Raw genomic sequence first — 20,200 nt, forward strand, 5'->3', positions numbered from 1 at the left:
TAACAGCCTCTATTTTGTTCCATACCTGTATCCATTTGTATGTTTGACACGTACACTAAAAGTTATATTTTATTTGGGCAATGAAAACATTTTATTTGTTATCGATTCGGCAATCTCCGACTGAAAAACCACATAATGGCGCCGAATTTGTCACGTGATCAGACCGGTCATTCTGTCTTTTGTTTCCACTAACTATCGTCTGATCTTTTGTCCTCAATTGCAGATTTAATTGGTTGTAACTAATGAATTTTACTTTCTGCCATTTCTGTCATTCTGTTTATTCAGCAATTCTTTTTAAAATATTATAAACTTTTCATTTTGGGGGGATATCACGGCTTATAAAAACAACGGAAGTGGTAGTGTTTATAATTAAAATCATTTATCTTGGGTGCCAAATAATATATACACCGCCTTCCCCAAAACGAAACTACTTTTTATCAGTTGGTGATATCAAAGCGATCGATTTATTCGATGAAGATGGAAATAAAATAAAGAGAATTTGTTTATCCCACATTAGGGGATCACTTTACAAACGTCTTTATTGTTTTACATATATCTTGAAATCTTTATTAATAAAAATAATATTAAAACTTTGATCGGAATTTCCCGTGAATGTCAGACGACAACATCAGTCGGCTTGTGTTTCGTGCGTGCGTGCGAATAATTTTTACATGCTCATATACCACTAGAGTTTCGAGCATGTCCGTCCAGGGGCCTGTCTCTGGATAGTCAGGGGCTTGTCCCGGGACAGATTGTGTTTCGTATCAACTTTCTTCTACCAAATAATGAGAGGCAAACTATGGAGTATGTCTTTCCACAAAGTCGACCAAGGAACGCACGACGATATATGGTAACCAAGCTTTCCTTTTTTTGTTATCTTTTTTTTTTTTTTTTTTTTAGGTGGGTTTTTTTCTTTTTGCTTTCATGTGGGGATTTGGGGGGGTTGTTTGTTTTTTCGGTTTTGTTGTTGTTGTTGTTGTTGTTTTGAAGGGGGTGTTGCCGCGTGGCTGTCCTTTAATTTTCACCCAGCTGGAACATTGATCATTATAACAATCTCAAGCTTGATACAACGTGTTTTCGTAAACCGTATACATAGGTAACTTCAGTTCCAGTCAGCTACTACTTTATATTCAAATGACGTATGGATATTTGTCGCGGTTTCTTTGTTTAATGTGAATTATTTCCAACTCAATGCACGTCATTTTTAATATCCTTAATTAAAAATAAATTAGACATACAGGCGCGTGCGCGGGGAGGGGGGGGGGGTCGAAACCCCCCCCCCCCCCCCCCCGCTCAAGGCGAAAAAAAAATTCATATCCCGATTTTTTACATTCCTGTGAATGGATATGGAAGTACTGAAATGTTATCATCACACCTGTGGGGGAAAAAACACCTCAGAATAGCCCCCAGACCCCCCGTCACGGGCTTCGCGCCTGCGGCGCTCGCGGTGTTGGGCTTCGCCAGACACCTCGACCCCCCACCCACCTGCAACATTTCCTGCGCACGCCCCTGACATGACGTTTTTTTCTCCGTTGTTTTCAGAACGCTGAACAATTTTCAATTTGAAGTTGCTACTGAACTGTTCTGGTTTGATGACTGAAAAAAGAAGAAGTTTGTTTTGTTTAACGACACCACTCGAGCACACTGACTTATTAATCATTGGCTATTGAATATCAAATATATGGTCATAGAGAGAAAACCCGCTACATTTTTTTTCCTTTAGCAGCAAGGGATCTGTTATATGCACCATCTCACAGACAGGATAACACATACCACGGCCTTTGCTATAGCAGTCTGTGACGAAAGAAAAGATAAAGTTCAGTATACAAAAGCAAGCTGCTCAATGACCACGTTGCCGGTGATGTAAACCTGTGCTATGTCTTCTGCGGGTAGCGGCAGGTCGAAGTCTTGAAAGTGTGTTCCGTTGACGAACAGCTGTAAAAACACAGAAAGATAAACATTATTCTTCTATTACAAGTACTAGTTTTACATTTACTACTCCTATTGTTACTAATCGTATTACTACTGCTGCTACCACTTCTATTACTAATACTATTACTACTACTACTACTATTGCTGCTGCTGCTGATACTACTACTACTACTACTGCTGCTGCTGCTACTACTACGACTGTTGCAGCTGCTCCTGCTACTACTACCACTACTACTACTACTACTATTACTACTACGACTACTACTACTGTTGCTGCTGCTGCTACTGCTGCTACTACTACTACTACTACTACTACTACTACTACTGCTACTGCTACTGCTACTGCTACTACTACTACTACTACTACTACTACTACTACTACTACTACTACTACTACTGCTGCTGCTGTTACTACTATTACTACTACTACTACTGCTGCTACTACTACTCCTACTACTACTCCTACTCCTACTCCTACTCCTACCCCTACAACTACTACTACTACTACTTCTGGAACTACTACTACTACTACTACTACTACTACTACTACTACTACTACTACTACTACTACTACTACTACTTCTACTACTACTACTTCTATTATTCCTGCTACTATTACTTCTACTACTACTATTATTACAGCTACTAGTACTACTACAACTACTACTACTACTTAAACTACTACTACTACTACTACTACTACAACTAGTACCACTACTACAACTACCACTGCTTATACTACTAATACCACCACCACTACTACTAGTTGTAGTAGTAGTAGTAGTAGTAGTTCGTCGTCGTAGTAGTAGTATTGGTAGTAATAATATTACTGTTACTACAAGAACTACTGTAAATATCATACTAATACTAACATTTGTGATAGTAGCAGTAGTAGTAGTAGTAGTAGTAGTAGTAGTAGTAGCAGTAGTAGTAGCGGTAGTAGCAGTAGCAGTGGTAGTAGTAGCAGAAGCAGCAGAGCAGTAGTAGCAGCAGCAGCAGTAGCAGTAGTAGTAGCAGCAGTGGTAGCAGCAGCAGCAGCAGTAGTAGTAGTAGTAGCAATAGTAGTAGTAGTAGTTGTTGTAATGATAAAGAGAGAGAGACAGAGAGACAGAAACAGAGAAAACATATATTGCAAGAGAGAGAGAGAGAGAGAGAGAGAGAGAGAGAGAGAGAGAGAGAGAGAGAGAGAGAGAGAGAGAGAGAGAGAGAGAGAGATCAGATAACCCAGCACACAAATAGAGATCGGCTATCGATAATCTAGGAGACAGACATGGACATAAAACTGTCACACAAACAGAAACAGACAGACAGACAGACAGAAATTGACACACAGTCAGAGACAGACAGAAAGACAAAAACAGACACACATGCAGAGACATACAGACAGACAGAAATTGACACACAGACAGAAACAGACTGACAGACAGACAGACAGAAATTGACACACAGACAGAAACAGACTGACAGACAGACAGAAACTGACACACAGACAGAAACTGGCACACAGACAAACATACAGACAGACAAATTAACAAACAGACAGAAACAGACTGACAGACAGACAGACAGAAACTGACACAGACAGAAACTGGCACACAGACAGAAACAGACTGACAGACAGAAACTGACACACAGACAGAAACAGACTGACAGACAGACAGAAATGTACACACAGACATACAGACAGACAGAAACTGACACAGACAGAGAAAAACAAACATACAAACATACAAACAGACAGAAACTGACACACAGACAGAAACAGACAAACATACAGAAACAGACATACATACAGAAACTGACACACAGACAGATATACAGACCGACAGACAAACATGCAGAAACTGACACACAGACAGAAACTGACACACAGACAGAAACAGACAGACATACAGAGACAGACAAACATACAAACAGACAGAAACTGACACATAGACAGAAACAGACAGACATACATACATTGACACACAGACAGAAGCAGACAGACAGACAAACATACAAACAGACAGAAACTGACACACAGACAGAAACTGACACACGGACAGAAACAGACAGACAAACATACAGACAGAAACTGACACACAGACAGAAACAGACAGACATACAGAAACTGACACACATACAGAAGCAGACAGACAGACAGAAACTGACACACAGACAGAAACAGACAGACAGACAGACAGACAGAAACTGACACACAGACAGAAACAGACAGACAGAAATTGACACACAGACAGACAGAAACTGACACACAGACAGACAGACAGACATACAGAAACTGACACACAGACAGCAGCAGACAGACAGAAACTGAATCAGACAGAAACAGACATATATACATACAGACAGACAGAAACTGACACACAGACAGAAACAGACAGACAGATAGACAGACATACAGGGAAAATACCTTTGAATACCTTAAAAGTATTTGAATGCACCTGCACTCGTAGTTCGAAAGGAACTAGTGATTCGAACGGAAATGACGTAGCTGTTACCAAGGTTCCCCAGACCCCGTTGACATACGTATTAAAGATGACTTTGCTGTTGTTAAATCTCGTGTCCATGTGCAGAATCTTGTCCACTCCGCGTTTAAAATTCAAAGTGAAGCTGAAACAGAAGTAGCAGTCGAAGCATTCAGTACACAGTGAAACTGAAACAGAAGTAGCAGTCGAAGTATAAAGTCCACAGTGAAACTGAAACAGAAGTAGCAGTCCAGGTATAAAGTCCACAGTGAAACTGAAACAGAAGTAGCAGTCGAAGTATAAAGTCCACAGTGAAACTGAAACAGAAGTAGCAGTCGAAGTATAAAGTCCACAGTGAAACTGAAACAGAAGTAGCAGTCGAAGCATACAGTACACAGTGAAACTGAAACAGAAGTAGCAGTCCAGGTATAAAGTTTGCAGTGAAGCTGAAACAGAAGTAGCAGTCGAAGTATAAAGTCCACAGTGAAAATGAAACAGAAGTAGCAGTCCAGGTATAAAGTCCACAGTGAAACTGAAACAGAAGTAGCAGTCGAAGCATACAGTACACAGTGAAACTGAAACAGAAGTAGCAGTCCAGGTATAAAGTCCACAGTGAAACAGAAGTAGCAGTCCAGGTATAAAGTCCACAGTGAAACTGAAACAGAAGTAGCAGTCCAGGTATAAAGTCCACAGTGAAACTGAAACAGAAGTAGCAGTCCAGGTATAAAGTCCACAGTGAAACTGAAACAGAAGTAGCAGTCCAGGTATAAAGTCCACAGTGAAACTGAAACAGAAGTAGCAGTCCAGGTATAAAGTCCACAGTAAAACTGAAACAGAAGTAGCAGTCGAAGCATACAGTACACAGTGAAACTGAAACAGAAGTAGCAGTCCACGTATAAAGTTTGCAGTGAAACTGAAACAGAAGTAGCAGTCGAAGTATAAAGTCCACAGTGAAACTGAAACAGAAGTAGCAGTCCAGGTATAAAGTCCACAATGAAACTGAAACAGAAGTAGCAGTCCAGGTATAAAGTCCACAATGAAACTGAAACAGAGGTAGCGGTCCATTTGTTTGTTGGACATTCACTTTGATTTTATCTGTACTAAATTGCTGTTACAAGATTATTTGAATTTCGAAGACAGTTTTTGTGTTTGTTTTCTTTCTTTTTGTTTTTGTTGCTACTGCTGCTGTTGTTGTTGCTGTATTGTTGTTTGGGGTTGTTTGGGATGGGTTTTTTTTTTACATTTATAGATTTCGTTTATTTATGTTTTAACTACATTTTAACGTTTTATGATTTTTCTGAATTTTAATATCATTATTTTGTGTCAGCCCAAGATAGATAATTCTTCAGATTAGCAGTGAAGCTTCTTACTGCGTATTCATTTGACCGGGAATTCCATCCCAGACCATTTCCCAACCGTCTTGTATCGGCTCTGGAATATCGGCCATGAACGGGTCGACCTAAAAAAAAAAGATTAAATTGAAAGAAAAATGTGGTTAACTTCGCCTATTTGGAAAGAAAGAAATGTTTTATTTAACGACGCACTCAACACATTTTATTTACGGTTACATGGCGTCAGACATATGGTTAAGGACCACACAGATATTGAGAGAGGAAACCCGCTGTCGCCACTTCATGGGCTACTCTTTTCAATTAGAAGCAAGGGATCTTTTATATGCACCATCCTACAGACAGGGTAGTACCTACCACGGCCTTTGATATGCCAGTCGTGGTGCACTGGCTGGAACGAGAAATTCGCCTATTTGGTGTCTGGCGTGGCTATTTTTACATTTCATCGATAAGGCGTAAAACAAAAAGGTGTATTTTGTAGACAGAACATGTCTATCTGTGTAAAGCTATATTTCATATTTTATAGTTATTTTTTATTATTATTTGTCTTATTTTATATTTGTTCTACACACTCGTTGGTGAGAACATCATGCGTTATTTTGGATAACACATAGTTGTTTACACACGCACGCGTGTTAACAATTTCAAGACATACGACTGGCTGCTCCTAGGTGATGACCAGGTGATGGAAATCAATTATACTGTGATGTATAGTTAAGCTGGCAATCATTTGTCTGTGACGCGTAAGTCAGCTACAAGTGCAAAGGGTTGTAAATATTTAGCCGATAAAGATTAGCTTAAAACATGTTTTTTGAGGATATGCAAGAAATAGAATAATACATCCGTGTCCGTTAGATACCATTTATTTCACAACTTGTTGTTTAAAAACGTATCAAACTCGCTTTCGCTCGTTAGATACATTTTAAAACAACTCGTTGTGAGATAAATGGTATCTAAGGGCCACTCATGTATTATTCTCTATTTATGTAAGATATATCTGTGTAAGATATTGCTCATGGCATAACAATCGCTCAACATATTGACGTGACGTAGGTCATTTGCTGACCCAGTTCGTAGAACAATAACGTGTAGTAGACCCCATCATCTGCTGACTTCTGTGTTGCGGCTTCTTTGCATTTGGTTTGTAATAAATACAATACTAAATTGCACTAGTCAGATACCAAAACTGTTCACTCATATCATACAAATGGTTTGACAGGAAAGCTCGTTTGATATATATATATATATATATATATATATATATATATATATATATATATATATATATATATATATATATATACTGACGATCAAAAGAAAGTATACCAATTATGTTTATTATAAATAAACACAATACACGTTCATGGAAGGTTAGATAGGTTCCAGTATTGTTCGTTATAATGCAATCAATGACGAATGATACTCGTGCACATAAGGGTATAAAAAAAGGGTGCCATTTCTTAGAACATGCCTCAGTCAACAGTAAAACACCAGAGAACATGGCAAGGCTAACTGCTGAAGAAAGAGAGAGAGAGAGCTATTGGTATGGTGCAGGTGGGTGCAAGTTATGCCCATGTGGCAAGAATCCTGATTTGAGTATTCGGAAATTTTATTTTATCTAAAAAGTATGAAAAATGACAAAAGTCTGGGTTAAGATGTTTTCTCAGCTGAGTTTTTTTTTTTTAATTTGGATAAAGTTAGGATATGTTATAGTTAGATCTATTAATTTCAGTTACAGTATCGAAGAAATGTCTAATGTGCAAAAGTTAGGTATTATAACATGTATTCCAAAACCAAATAAATCTAAGCAATTTCTTAAAAATTGGAGACCGTTAACACTTTTAAACTGCACCTATAAAATAGCATCAGGCTGTATTGCAAACAGGATAAAAAAAAAAAAAAAAGATAAAATTATTGAAAACGATCAAACTGGATTTATAAAAGGGAGATACATAGGCGAAAATATACGTTTAATATATGACATTATGCAATATACCGAAACACAAAATATACCAGGTCAACTACTATTAGTAGACTTTGAAAAAGCTTTTGATTCTCTATCATGGTCTTTCATTCAAGAAGCTTTAGATATTTTTAATTTTAAGACTTCTATTAAAAACTGGAAAAAAACATTTTATAAAAATTCTGTCTCAGCAGTAATACAAAATGGACACTTATCAGAAGGTTTTAAATTAAATAGAGGTTGTAGGCAAGGTGACCAATTATCTCCTTATATATTTGTAATATGAGCGGAAATACTTGCAATTTTAATACGTAATAATAAAGACATTAAGGGTATAAATATTGATGGAGAAGAATTCCTGATTTCTCAATATGCCGACGACACTACCTTTATCTTGGATGGATCCCCAAATTCCCTGTACAATACACTTACTACACTGGATTTCTTTGCAAAAATATCTGGTCTGAAGCTAAATTATTCAAAGTCAAAGATAATATTGATAGGCAGGAAAAAATATTCAAAAGAAGTGTTTCATCATGCTAGATGGAAGTTCAATTCAATTTACTTTATTAGGTATTAATTTCTCTTTAAATTTACAAGATATTATTAAAGATAATTTCGAGCCAAAAATAGAAGAAATGGAAATTGTATTAAAAGCATGGAGTGCCCGTAAACTTACACCATTAGGCAGACTCAGTGTTGAAATCACTAATATTACCAAAAATAACAAATTTGTTAATTTCGCTACCATCCCCGTCAGAACAGTTAATTGAAAAGTTAAATAAGCGATTTTTCAAATTCATTTGGCAAAATAAACCTGACACGTTAAAAGAGATGTTATAATTCAGGACCATAAAAACGGGGGGTAAAAAATTGTTAAATTATCTACGTTTATAACATCATTAAAGTCAACGTGGATAAGAAGGTTACTTTTAAACAACACAAAACTGGCATCTCTCTTCTCATCAGTTACAGGTATATCGATCAAAGAACTAATTATATATGGTGATCATTTTATTAATTTAAAAATTAAAAATATGACAGCTGGCGATAGCTGGCGAAATATCCAATGTAAACAACCAATAGAAAGTGAAAACGATATAGCTGGTATAAACATTTGGTTTAACAGTAAAATATTAAAAAATAAGAAGCCTATTTTTTAATTTTTTAAAATATGCAGAATAGGGAGTTTGTTTCATTAGCGATTTAGTTAATACTGATGGAGGATTTCTAAATTTATGCGATTTTATTGCAAAATTTAATATAAAAACAAACTTTCTAGAGTATGCTTCTTTAATTAATGCAGTGAAATGTTTCATAAGAATATATGGAAAACATAATGATGAAAAAAACGAGTCAATTACAAACGAAAAACCAGTCTACCCCCACAAGCTAAAACAACTTCTCAAAGACAAATCTGCCCCGGGTTGGGTCCCTGGTCTCCAGAGGTCGAACCCGGGGTGGCCATGCTCGAAACCGTAGTAGTATAGGAGCATGTTAAAAACATTATACCATCAAAGACAAAACGGGATGTAGAGAAATATATAAAATGTTATGCTACACAAAAGCCATTCCAAAATCTCAATTAAAATATAAAAATAAAGGTTTTTGTTATTCACCAGCAGAATGGAATATATTTTACAATACACCATTTAAATTCGTTAGAGATACAACTTTACGTTGGTTTCAATATAAAATTCTACACAGATTTCTCGCTACTAACACATTTCTATATACAATACATTATATTAATTCAAATAAATGTACTTTTTGTAATCGTATGCCAGAGACAATTGAACATCTATTTTATGATTGTTGTTATGTTAAAGAATTTTGGAAAGATATTACAAACTGGATATTCAGTACTATAGAAGAGTGCATAATTATAGATAAACATATTGCCATTTTGGGTCTACTTAAAAAAACAAATACATATGCAATAAATTGGTTAATTATTAACATAAAATATTATATTTATTCCATGAAAATACAAAAACAAAAATTAAACTTCTTTGCCTTAAAAACTATAATTAAAGAAAAGTTGGAAACTGAAAAATGTATCTTATATAAAAATGGTAATTATGAAGATTTCAAGACAAAATGGGAGCAGTGGTATAATTTATTTCAAACATCATAAAAGTTTATTAAATCTTATCAAATATTGAGATATATTTATTTCTAAAATACCTTCTTCGCACTTTATACTCCTTCACACACCTTTTCATAATACTTTCTTGTAACAATACTAATTTAGTACATAACATCTTCTCCTTTATCTTTTTTTTTTCCTTCTTGGCCCCAGATAATAATAATTTTTAAAAATTAATAAAAAATAAATAATAATAATAAAAAATATATCAACAACAACAATATATGCATAAAGTGTGTGGATTATATCTATTCGTGTGTATATATTTTGCCATTTATATGTATGTATATAAAACTGTGTATACCATATGAAATTTAAAAAATATTGTGAGACCGTGAGCTCAGGGCACTCCAACTCTAACACTGCCATTTTATATTCTGGGGACAATAAAAAAAAAAAAAAAAAAAAAAAAAAAAGAATCCTGAATTGCACAAAACTGACGATCACCAGGTTAATACAGCATTACGGGGTGACTGGCAGGACTGCAGACAGACCACGAAGTGGAAGGCCCCGCGTCACAACAGCCAACGAGGACCACCATCGCCGCATCTTACACTTACGTAACAGATTCCTCACTGTGACGTCATCTGCAGCGACTGGCCTTGGACATGTCATCAGTCGTCACACTGTACGTCGTCGACTACGACAGCATGGTATCAGGGCCTATCGACCATTCAGAGGGATGACATTGACGAGGCAACATCGACTTCGACGTTTACGTTGGGCACGTCAGTTTCAACGTTGGCAACATCGAAACTGGCCACGTGTACTCTTTTTTGATGCGGGCAGGTTCCAGTTATTCAGAGCTGATGGCAGGACTCGGATATACCGACGTGCAGGAGAGAGAACAGCTCCGTGCTGTGTTCAGGAGACTGAATCGTTTGGTGGTGGATCTCTGATGGTTTGGGGTGGTATCTGTGGCCAACAGCGAACAGACCTTATTGTCATTGACCGAAATCTTAACGCACACCGTTACATCAACCAGATTTTACGTCCCGTCCTGTTACCGTTCTTGCAACACCATCCTAGACTCTTTGTTTCAACAGGACAATGCCAGACCTCACACAGCTCGTGTGGTACAACAGTTCATCGCCGCAAACAACGTCAATGTTTTGCCATGGTCAGCCCATTCACCTGAACTGTCACCGATAGAACATTTGTGGGGTCATCTTGGCCAGCGAATTCGACGTCGTCCTAACCCTCCAATGAACAGGTATCAGTTGGTACAGGCACTGAGGCAGGAGTGGAGGGCAATACCTGATGTCGTCATTAGGCGCTTAACAAACTCTGTCCGACGTCGGGTCCATGCTTGCATACTTGCACATGGTGGACATACACACTATTGAAACATGTTCTTTGTGGTCAAATGTATTCACCTTCGTTATGAGTGGTCCTTTATGAAATCGCACATTTCACCTCTAGTGTACTGTGATATTATCATTCTATGGGTTTTATTGAGTATACTCGTGTTTATTTATCGTCAAATTATTATCCTTTCAAAATATAACATTTGCATCAACTTGTGTTTTGTGTTGTTTTTAATACTTTGAAAAAATAATTGGTATACTTTCTTTTGATCGTCAGTTATATATACATATATATATATATATATATATATATATATATATATATATATATATATACATACATAGATAGATAGAGAGATAGAGATAGAGATAAAAATAAAAATATAACTGTCGCAAAATTAAGTTGGGGCAGACCACCAGCCCTTCTCCCCCCCCCCCCCCCTTAGACACGCCATTGCGGTAGGTTTCTTTTATCTTTATTTATTTATTTATTTATTTATTTACTTACTTACTTACTTACTTTAAATGTTACATTATAATCATGAGGTACACATTTACCAACATTAACAAAAGACCAATTTGCAGATTACAAAATATAGATGTGTGTGAAAATCAGTGCCAAAATTAGTGCTATGAAGAACCTCACCTCGAGCTCCCATAGCACCTGTAGACACGCCCCGCTGACTCCGACCCACTTTCCGGTAGAGTCACACTTCGCTGAACTGCTGTTTCCAAAGAACCGGAAGTAAAAGTCACACTCGACAGTTGCGTTACTTCCCAAAATGGTGGACTCATACAGCAACACGCCATTGGGGTCAAATAGGACAGGAGGTCCACAGTCGACTGGAACAAAAGTTAAAATATTTAGTTTCACGACAACGCAAGAGCAAACTGTAAACACATTAGTAGTTCAGACATAATGTTGTCTTATGAGAGGAAGCCCGCTACATTTTTCCATTAGAAGCAAGGGATGTTATCTTCTTCTCACCCCACCCCCACCTCCCTCCCTCCCATTTCAAAATCACAATGACATCTTTATTTTCTGGAGCAGAATGTAGCCCAGTGGTAAAGCGCTCGCTTGATGCGTGGTCGGTTTGGGATCGATCCCCGTCAGTGAGCCCATTGGGCTATTTCTCGCTCCAGCCAGTGCATCACGACTGGTACCTAAAAGGCCGTGGTATGTGCTATCCTGTCTGTGGGATGGTGCATTTAAAAGATCCCATGCTGCTAATCGATAATAGTAGCCCATGAAGTGGCAACAGCGGCTTTCCTCCCTCAATATCTGTGTGGTCCTTAACCATGTGTCTGACGCCATATACCCGTAAATAAAACCGTGTTGAGTATGTCGTTAAAGAAACCATTTCCTTCCTTCCTTCCTTCCTTTCTTTCTTTTCTCTCCCTTGAATTCCATCTTGTTTCATGCCGATTTCGTTGCTCCCCGTGTCTTTCAAGTTATTTAGCTGTCCACCTCCACATCCCAGTCATTGTCCCTCCAACCGTAACAGTTGTTTATCTATTGTGGCATGCTATTTCCCTATGCAGGCAGGAATTTTAGCAGAAAGCAAAGGAAAGGAAAGGGTTTTTTTAACGACGTACTCAAATTTTACTTACGGTTATATGGCGTCAGACTTATGATTAAGGACCACACAGACGTTGAGAGGGGGAACCCGCTGTCGCTACTTCATGGGTCTTTGTTACACCAGTTGTGGAGCCTGGACCCATAGCAGAAAGGAGTCTAGACTGTGGTAACCGAGGTTTATCGGGGGGGGGGGGGGGGGGGGGTGCGTAGTCCGAGTACGCTTCCGTCCAGGAGCTAAGCGTACATTTCCACGGTACTGATCGCTCATAACTGTCCAAATGTACGTCTAGCTATCAAATGGCAGAGTATATTGACAAAAAAAAAGAGAAGACAATGTGGTTTCGACCCCCGAAAACCCCTCTTACTCACGCGCCTGCCATCAGATTTATCTGTGGGCTTAATTTGACGACTCCGTCCCTGGTTTTATAAACATGTTTAATGCTAGTCTAAGACTATTAACTGCCAGCACAAGTTGGCCAACTTTCAAATCTTACGACTTCTATGACTGTCCAGTTGCTAGTCTGAGCGCTTTTACAACTCTATTTTCATCGTATAACCCATTAGCTGTTAATCTGAGCGCACCCGTCGTAAGTCTGGAGTTGGGGAAATTACAAAGCAACCATTTAGTTGGCCAACTTCCTCGTGACAGTTGACAGTTTGAGCCTAGCATTAGACGATTTCAAATTTGATATATTTGTTCTCACCAACACATGTGAGGTTTGACGGCGTCCACATCCCCATTACATCACACATTGACGTCGTCGAGCCATTAAACACGACGTAACCGACATTACAGCTGTATCGAGTTAGAGAATTAACCGACATTCCGTCTGTTGTTTTGTTAGCGTTCGGAACATCGGGGGGTTGGCCGCAGCTGATCTCTGAAATATTCACAAATTATAAAGTTTTTTGTTTAACAACACCACTAGAGCACATTGATTTATGTAGTCATTAGAGGAAACCCGCTACATTTTTCCAAATGAAGCAAGAAATCTTTCATATGCACTTACTAAAAGACAGGAAAGCACATACTGTGGTGTATTGTACCCAAATACACACCAATTCAGTCAACTTCCATTCTTTATTAATGGCGCTAACTGAACAGACAATCAACTCAACCAATCAGAATAAATGATACAATCTATCAAGGCAATTACTTGGGCTGACTTCGGTCGAGTTACACAAGTTACTCTGATAACTAAGAATTATTTATCTAACGATATAACACTTCCTCTCCACTAACAGTTTCTCCCTAACAAAACAGTTCTGAATATCCTTCAGTTTGTACCACTTGGAAACTATTAAAATTGGAAATGTTCAGTGTTCCAACCTGAAATAAAAGAATTAAACATCAACAATTGGATTAACTCTAATTTTCAAATAGTCTGTTTGAAATTAACTTGAAAATAATAAAATATGCTGCTTTAAGAAAACAGTTCTACAAGTTCAGTCTATCAGGGGCTTTTCGTGCTCTGACCGGGTATCGGCGTTCAGGTGGGTCATTTGTCTTTGTTAGAACAGATTCTGGTGACATTTCTGGAACTATGTCTGGAACAATGTTATTGTCTCTATTTGTGGGATCACGGTTTGAAACGACTGGTATAATTGCATCACCTTCAGAATCGCTGATGCACACATCCATTTGAGGATTAATTGCTGGAAGTGTTTGATTGGGTACACTCGTGTATGTGTCCTTTATGTTGGCATTAAGTAACTGATCTATGTGTCGACGCCAGATTATGTCAGATCCAACTTTGACTTTATATGACAAATGTCCATTTCGCGATACAATAGTTCCTTGTACCCACTTTGGCCCATTCATATAGTTACGAGCCAAAACTCGCTGACCTGGTTCAAACTCCCGTAACTTGGTTTGTTTGCTTCCAAGCTGCTTGAGCTGTTTGTTGTATACCCGAGTAGCGACATCTGGTTTCAACAAATCTAGTCGTGATCTTAGTGATCTCATCATGAATAAGTTTGCTGGAGTCTGTCCTGTTGTTGAGTGAGGAGCATTCCGATAAGATAGCAGGAAATTTGCCAACTTCTTGTTCACTGATCCATTCTTCTCCTTCATTGCATTCATAGCATGTTTTAAACGTTTGGACGAATCGTTCAGCCTGTCCATTTGTCGCGGGATGATATGGAGCTGATGTTAGATGTAATATTCCATTTTGTTTCATAAACATCTTGAATTCCTCTGAGTTTGTGTTGATGTGGTGGAGTTAGTACAAATCACTTCTGGCCACTTTGAATGACTGTCAACTATCACCAAATACATGTGTCCCTGGAAAGGACCTGCATAATCAACATATGCGGTACCAAGGAGTAGAAGGCCACTCCCAGTGGTGGACTGGTGCACTTTGAGGATTGTTTCTCAACTTGCAGCATCCCTGGCAATGTTTCGCTAAGTTTTCGATGTCTTGGTCCATCTTAGGCCACCAGACATAACTTCGGGCCATTGTTTTCATTTTCACCACACCAAGATGTCCCATGTGCAGTTCATCCAACACAGCTGATTGCAATTTAGTTGGAATAATAATTCGGGTACCCCACATCACACAACCTTGAAATATTGTAAGTTCATTACGTCTGGAATAATAGGGTTTCAAAACCTCTGCATCCTCTTCTTTCCACCCAGTCATGGTTGCCTGGAATACTTGAGATAATATCTTATCTCGGATTGTTTCTCTTTTCCCCATTTCACAGGTGACTGGTAACACTTCAAATTGTGACATATGAAACATCTCAACAGGATCTTCCACACTTTCAACAGTCTGTGACGGTAGCCTAGATAAGGCATCAGCATTTGAATGTTTTGAAGTGTTCTTATACTCAATTTCATAATCATGTCCTGCAAGAAACAAGGCATATTTCTGCAATCTAGCAGCTGTCATGGTTGGCAGACACTTTTCAGGATGGAAAATCGAAATAAGTGGTTGGTGATCTGTAACTAGGGTAAATCTCCTTCCATATACGTAGTTATGGAACTTCTTAACACCCCACACAAGCGCTAATGCCTCCTTGTCTATTTGTGCATAATTTCGTTCCGCACTGGTCAAGGAACGAGAAGCATAGGCAATCGGTCTTTCGGATCCGTCTTTCATAATGTGGGATAAAACTGCTCCAATTCCATATTATGAAGCGTCACATGCCAGTTTCACTGGTTAGTTCATATCATAGTGGGTTAACACTTGGTCAGAAACCATCATTTGCTTTATCTCTTGGAATGACTTTTCACAGTCTTTAGTCCAACACCACTTGTGGTCTTTCTCCAGTAGCCGATTCAAAGGCCACAATACTGTTGTCAAATCTGGTAGGAATCGATGGTAGTAATTGACAAGTCCCAGAAGAGAACGCACTTGACTCACATTCTCTGGTCGTTTAGCGTTTACAACAGCATTAATTTTCTCTTTAGTTTTGTGAAGACCATCTTTGTCAGTCTTGTGACAACAGAAAACTATGTCGTCTTTGAAGAATTCACATTCACCTTCCTGTTTTTCTGTGGAATGCGAGGTCTGGAATTACAGGCTGGGTATTTAACTGGTTTCGATCTACACACTGACTGCAAATGTCCCTTTTTTCCACACTGTCGGCATGCAGCACCTTTAAATTTACACTTGTCAGGTGTATGACCATGGTAACCACATCTACCACACTTCGGCAAAGCGGATGATTCATTACTTTTTCCTCCCTCTGTGGATTTGTAAACTTTGTTTACAGGAACGGTAGGCTTTGAATGAAGTTGTAGTTCACTTGAATCTTTTATTGCTGATTCCATCGCTACAGCAGTCTTTACTGCCTTATCATATGTCAAGTTTTCTTCAGACCGCAATCTTTTCTGAATCTGCTCATTTATCAAACCACAAACAAATATATGTCGAAGGGCTTCATTTAGAAAAGTACCAAATTCACAAAATTCAGTTTGTTTTCTTGAAACTGTCATAAATGTTTTTATTGATTCACCTGGTATTTGATCTCACTTATGGAACCGAAATCGTTCTGCTATCACCAGTGGTTTGGGTGACAGGTGTCTTGTTAAAATTTCACCAACTTCAGTGTATGTTTTTGTTTTAGGTAAATCTGGTTTCGTCAATGTTCGGAGTAACCCACACGTTTTGGGTCCCATGAGACTTAACAACGCTGGCAATTTTTTTTCTTCTGGAATTTCGTTCACTTCAAAATACTGGTCTAATCTTTCGATATAGATAGGCCATGTTTTGACCGTTTCATCAAAACAGTCCATTTTTCCAATTGTTTGAGCCATTGTTTTAGGTTGTACGTTTCGCGCACTTGGTATACAAGAGTTGCCTCCCTTGTTTGTCAGAAACCCACGCTGTCGAACATTTAACCGGCGTGACGTAATTCATACAGCATTCAACTGCTATCACACGACGTTTAACACACATCGGTTTAAATTCGGATCAATCATTTAACTCACAAGGTCCTTCAAACACTAGCGTAAATGTTCGCATGGATAAATAATCCCATCCTCGTCGCCAGTTCTGGTGTATTGTACCCAAATATAGACACCAATTCAATCAACTTCCATTCTTTATTAATGGCGCTAACTGAACAGACAATCAACTCAACCAATCAGAATAAATGATACAATCTATCAAGGCAATTACTTGGGCTGACTTCGGTCGAGTTACACAAGTTACTCTGATAACTAAGAATTACTTGGGCCGACTTCGGTCGAGTTACACAAGTTACTCTGATAACTAAGAATTATTTATCTAACGATATAACACATACTACGGCCTTTGTCCAGTTGTGGTGCACTGGTTGGAACGAGAAAAAAAAACAATCAGTTGAATGGATCCACCGAGGTGGTTCGATCCTGAGACGCAAGCGCCTCAAGCGAGCACTCAACCCACTGAGCTAAGTCCCGTCCATCACAAATTATAAAGGTTTATCTTCACTGAAAATAGGTCTTACTTTTAAGGGGACGGAATTAGCCCAGTGCTTGATGCGCAGTCGGTCTAGGATCGACCCGCGTCGGTGGGCTCATTTGGACTATTGCTCGTTCTAGCCAGTGCATCACGACTGGTATATCAAAGGCCGTGGTATGTGCTATCCTATATGTGGGATGGTGCATATAAAAAAAAAGCCCTTGCTACTAATGGAAAAATGTAGCGAGTTTTCTTTTTAAGACTATACATTATGTCGAAATTAACAAATGTTTGACATCCAATAGCCGATGATAAATAGATCAATGTGATCTTGTAGTGTCGTTAAATAAACGAATGTTTTTCAACAGTTCTTCGACTGCAACACACCGGCCTCGGTGGCGTCATGGTTAGGCCATCGGTCTACAGGCTGGTAGGTACTGGGTTCGGATCCCAGTCGAGGCATGGGATTTTTAATCCAGATACCGACTCCAAAACCTGAGTGAGTGATCCGCAAGGCTCAATGGGTAGGTGTAAACCACTTGCACCGACCAGTGATCCATAACTGGTTCAACAAAGGCCATGGTTTGTGCTATCCTGCCTGTGGGAAGCGCAAATAAAAGATCCCTTGCTGCTAATCGGAAGAGTAGCCCATGTAGTGGCGACAGCGGGTTTCCTCTCGAAATCTGTGTGGTCCTTAACCATATGTCTGACGCCATATTACCGTAAATAAAATGTGTTGAGTGCGTCGTTAAATAAAACATTTCTTTCGACTGCAACATCGAGAGATGTTAATACCTATAAAGACTGAGTATCCGTGTATTACTATCTTAGTTTTATGTTTTGATAGAGAAGTTGACACCACAAGTCCTGTGGTTGGTTATAAATGTGAGTATGTTGGTTGTAAAAAAAAAATAGTTTCATCTGGGCTAAAAATGTATGCAATTTTATTTGATGTAGTACTACCGTGTCAAGTAGCCTTGTGCTTGGAACATGTATGGGGTACCTGTAAAAAAAAGTACTGAAATTTTGTGCGAAACTAGGGGTGTTGTAGAAACATCTGATTATACCGAAAATGAGCCATGAAAGGTACCATTTTCTGCAGTTAATACTTTGAGGTAGGAGTTGTAGTACTGATATTTATGGGTCATATTTTGGTTGATATATTGCATATAGTGTTTTTAAACACAAACGTTAACATGGTTGCCTATGGGATTTTAATTGGTATAGTCCAACCTTAAGGTGACAGGGAAGTAAACTGTTAAATGGGCGATGTGTAGTATAAAATGTTTCAGTGACTGACAAGCATGAAGTGGGTCCTTCTAAAGTGAAACTCGTTTTTCCAAATTTATATTAATAACTGCTAGCACAAAATATGGATTATTGTTATGTTCTCCATTGTTTTGCATATACGATAGTGTGGTGGACAGTGTATTATGATTTAGGGCCTACTTTCGTGTTCCCTTAAAATGGCAAACAAAAGGTGGGGGGGGGGGGGGTTGCTGTTGGTTGTTGTTTTTGTTTTCTGTTTTGTTATTTTTATTTATTTATTTGTTTGTTTGTTTGGGGGTTGGTTTTTGGTTTTGATTTAGTTTTTTGGGTGTTTTTTTTTTGGGGGGTGGGGGTGGTTGTTGTTGTTGTTTTTTTGGGGGGTGGGGTGGGGGTGGGTATCTCCAGGTGCGTGTGCATGAAATTAAGCGGGTTTTCGAAAGTCACAAGCGAAATTTCTAGGATGGTTTTTTTCTTCTTTTTTTTTTTTTTTTAAGGAAAAGGAAATCTGATTTGTATATGTTTTCAATATCAGTCAAGGTAGGGTAGAATAGAAGTCAAGTCTCACCAACACATGTGAGGTTTGACGGCGTCCACGTCCCCGTTACGTCACACGTTGACGTCGTCGAGCCGTTGAACACTACGTAACCGACGTTACAGCTGTATCTAGTTGTGGAATTAACCGACATTCCGTCTGTTGTCTTGCTGGCGTTTGCAACATCGGGAGGTTGGCCGCAGCTGATCTCTGAAATATTCACAAATTATAAAGGGTTTGTTTTGTTTAACGACACCACCAGAGCACATTGATTTATTCATTATTGGATGTCAAACATTTGATAATTCTGACTCGTAGTCATCAGAGAAAACCCGTTACATTTTTCCAAATGAAGCAATGGATCTTTTATAGGCACTTTCCCAAAGACAGGAAAGCACATACCACGGCCTTTGTCCAGATGTGGTGCACTGGTTGGAACGAGAAAAAACAATCAGCTGAATGAATCAACCGAGGTGGTTCGATCCTGCGACTGATCTCTGAAATATATACAAAACGTTTAATTTTTATTTGTCTCAGTGCTCAACAACTTATATATCAAATGTCGTGGTATATGCTGTCCTAGCGCGAGTACTCTGACCGTAAGAGAGCTAGACGGACGTTTGGACCCTGTAAGGGGAAGGCCGGCCTCGGTGGCGTCGTGGCAGGCCATCGGTCTACAGGCTGGTAGGTACTGGGTTCGGATCCCAGTCGAGGCATGGGATTTTAATCCAGATACCGACTCGAAACCCTGAGTGAGTGCTCC

The 20,200-nt window shown here is 38.7% G+C and overlaps 1 protein-coding gene across 3 annotated transcripts; it reads right to left on the reverse strand.

The window, feature by feature from the left end:
* Positions 1-1,253: 1,253 nt before the first annotated feature.
* Positions 1,254-19,709, reverse strand: LOC121373649 (galectin-4-like). Of its 3 annotated transcripts, none has more exons than XM_041500358.1 (6): positions 19,471-19,709; positions 13,449-13,625; positions 11,812-12,008; positions 5,768-5,856; positions 4,353-4,542; positions 1,254-1,935 (listed from the first exon to the last, which is right to left on the reverse strand). In XM_041500358.1, the coding sequence occupies exons 1-6, from the start codon at positions 19,589-19,591 to the stop codon at positions 1,819-1,821; spliced, it is 891 nt and encodes a 296-aa protein (XP_041356292.1). In that variant the 5' UTR covers positions 19,592-19,709; the 3' UTR covers positions 1,254-1,818. The 3 variants fall into 3 exon arrangements, with proteins under 3 accessions (XP_041356292.1, XP_041356293.1, XP_041356294.1); XM_041500359.1 differs by having other exon boundaries at positions 4,343-4,542; XM_041500360.1 differs by lacking the exon at positions 19,471-19,709 and adding an exon at positions 17,183-17,298.
* Positions 19,710-20,200: the final 491 nt, after the last annotated feature.

Source organism: Gigantopelta aegis, chromosome 5 (assembly GCF_016097555.1).
Source record: "Gigantopelta aegis isolate Gae_Host chromosome 5, Gae_host_genome, whole genome shotgun sequence".
In the NCBI taxonomy this organism is placed as follows: domain Eukaryota; kingdom Metazoa; phylum Mollusca; class Gastropoda; order Neomphalida; family Peltospiridae; genus Gigantopelta; species Gigantopelta aegis.

Coding starts and splice junctions, on each gene's coding strand:
- LOC121373649 (XM_041500358.1), bottom strand. CDS start 19,591: ATGTCGGTTAATTCCACAACTAGATACAGCTGTAACGTCGGTTACGTA. Junction 5,857..11,811: donor AGGTGCTATGGGAGCTCGAG/GTGAGGTTCTTC, acceptor TTTTTTTTTTAG/GTCGACCCGTTCATGGCCGA. Junction 4,543..5,767: donor CCCGGTCAAATGAATACGCA/GTAAGAAGCTTC, acceptor CTTCTGTTTCAG/CTTCACTTTGAATTTTAAAC.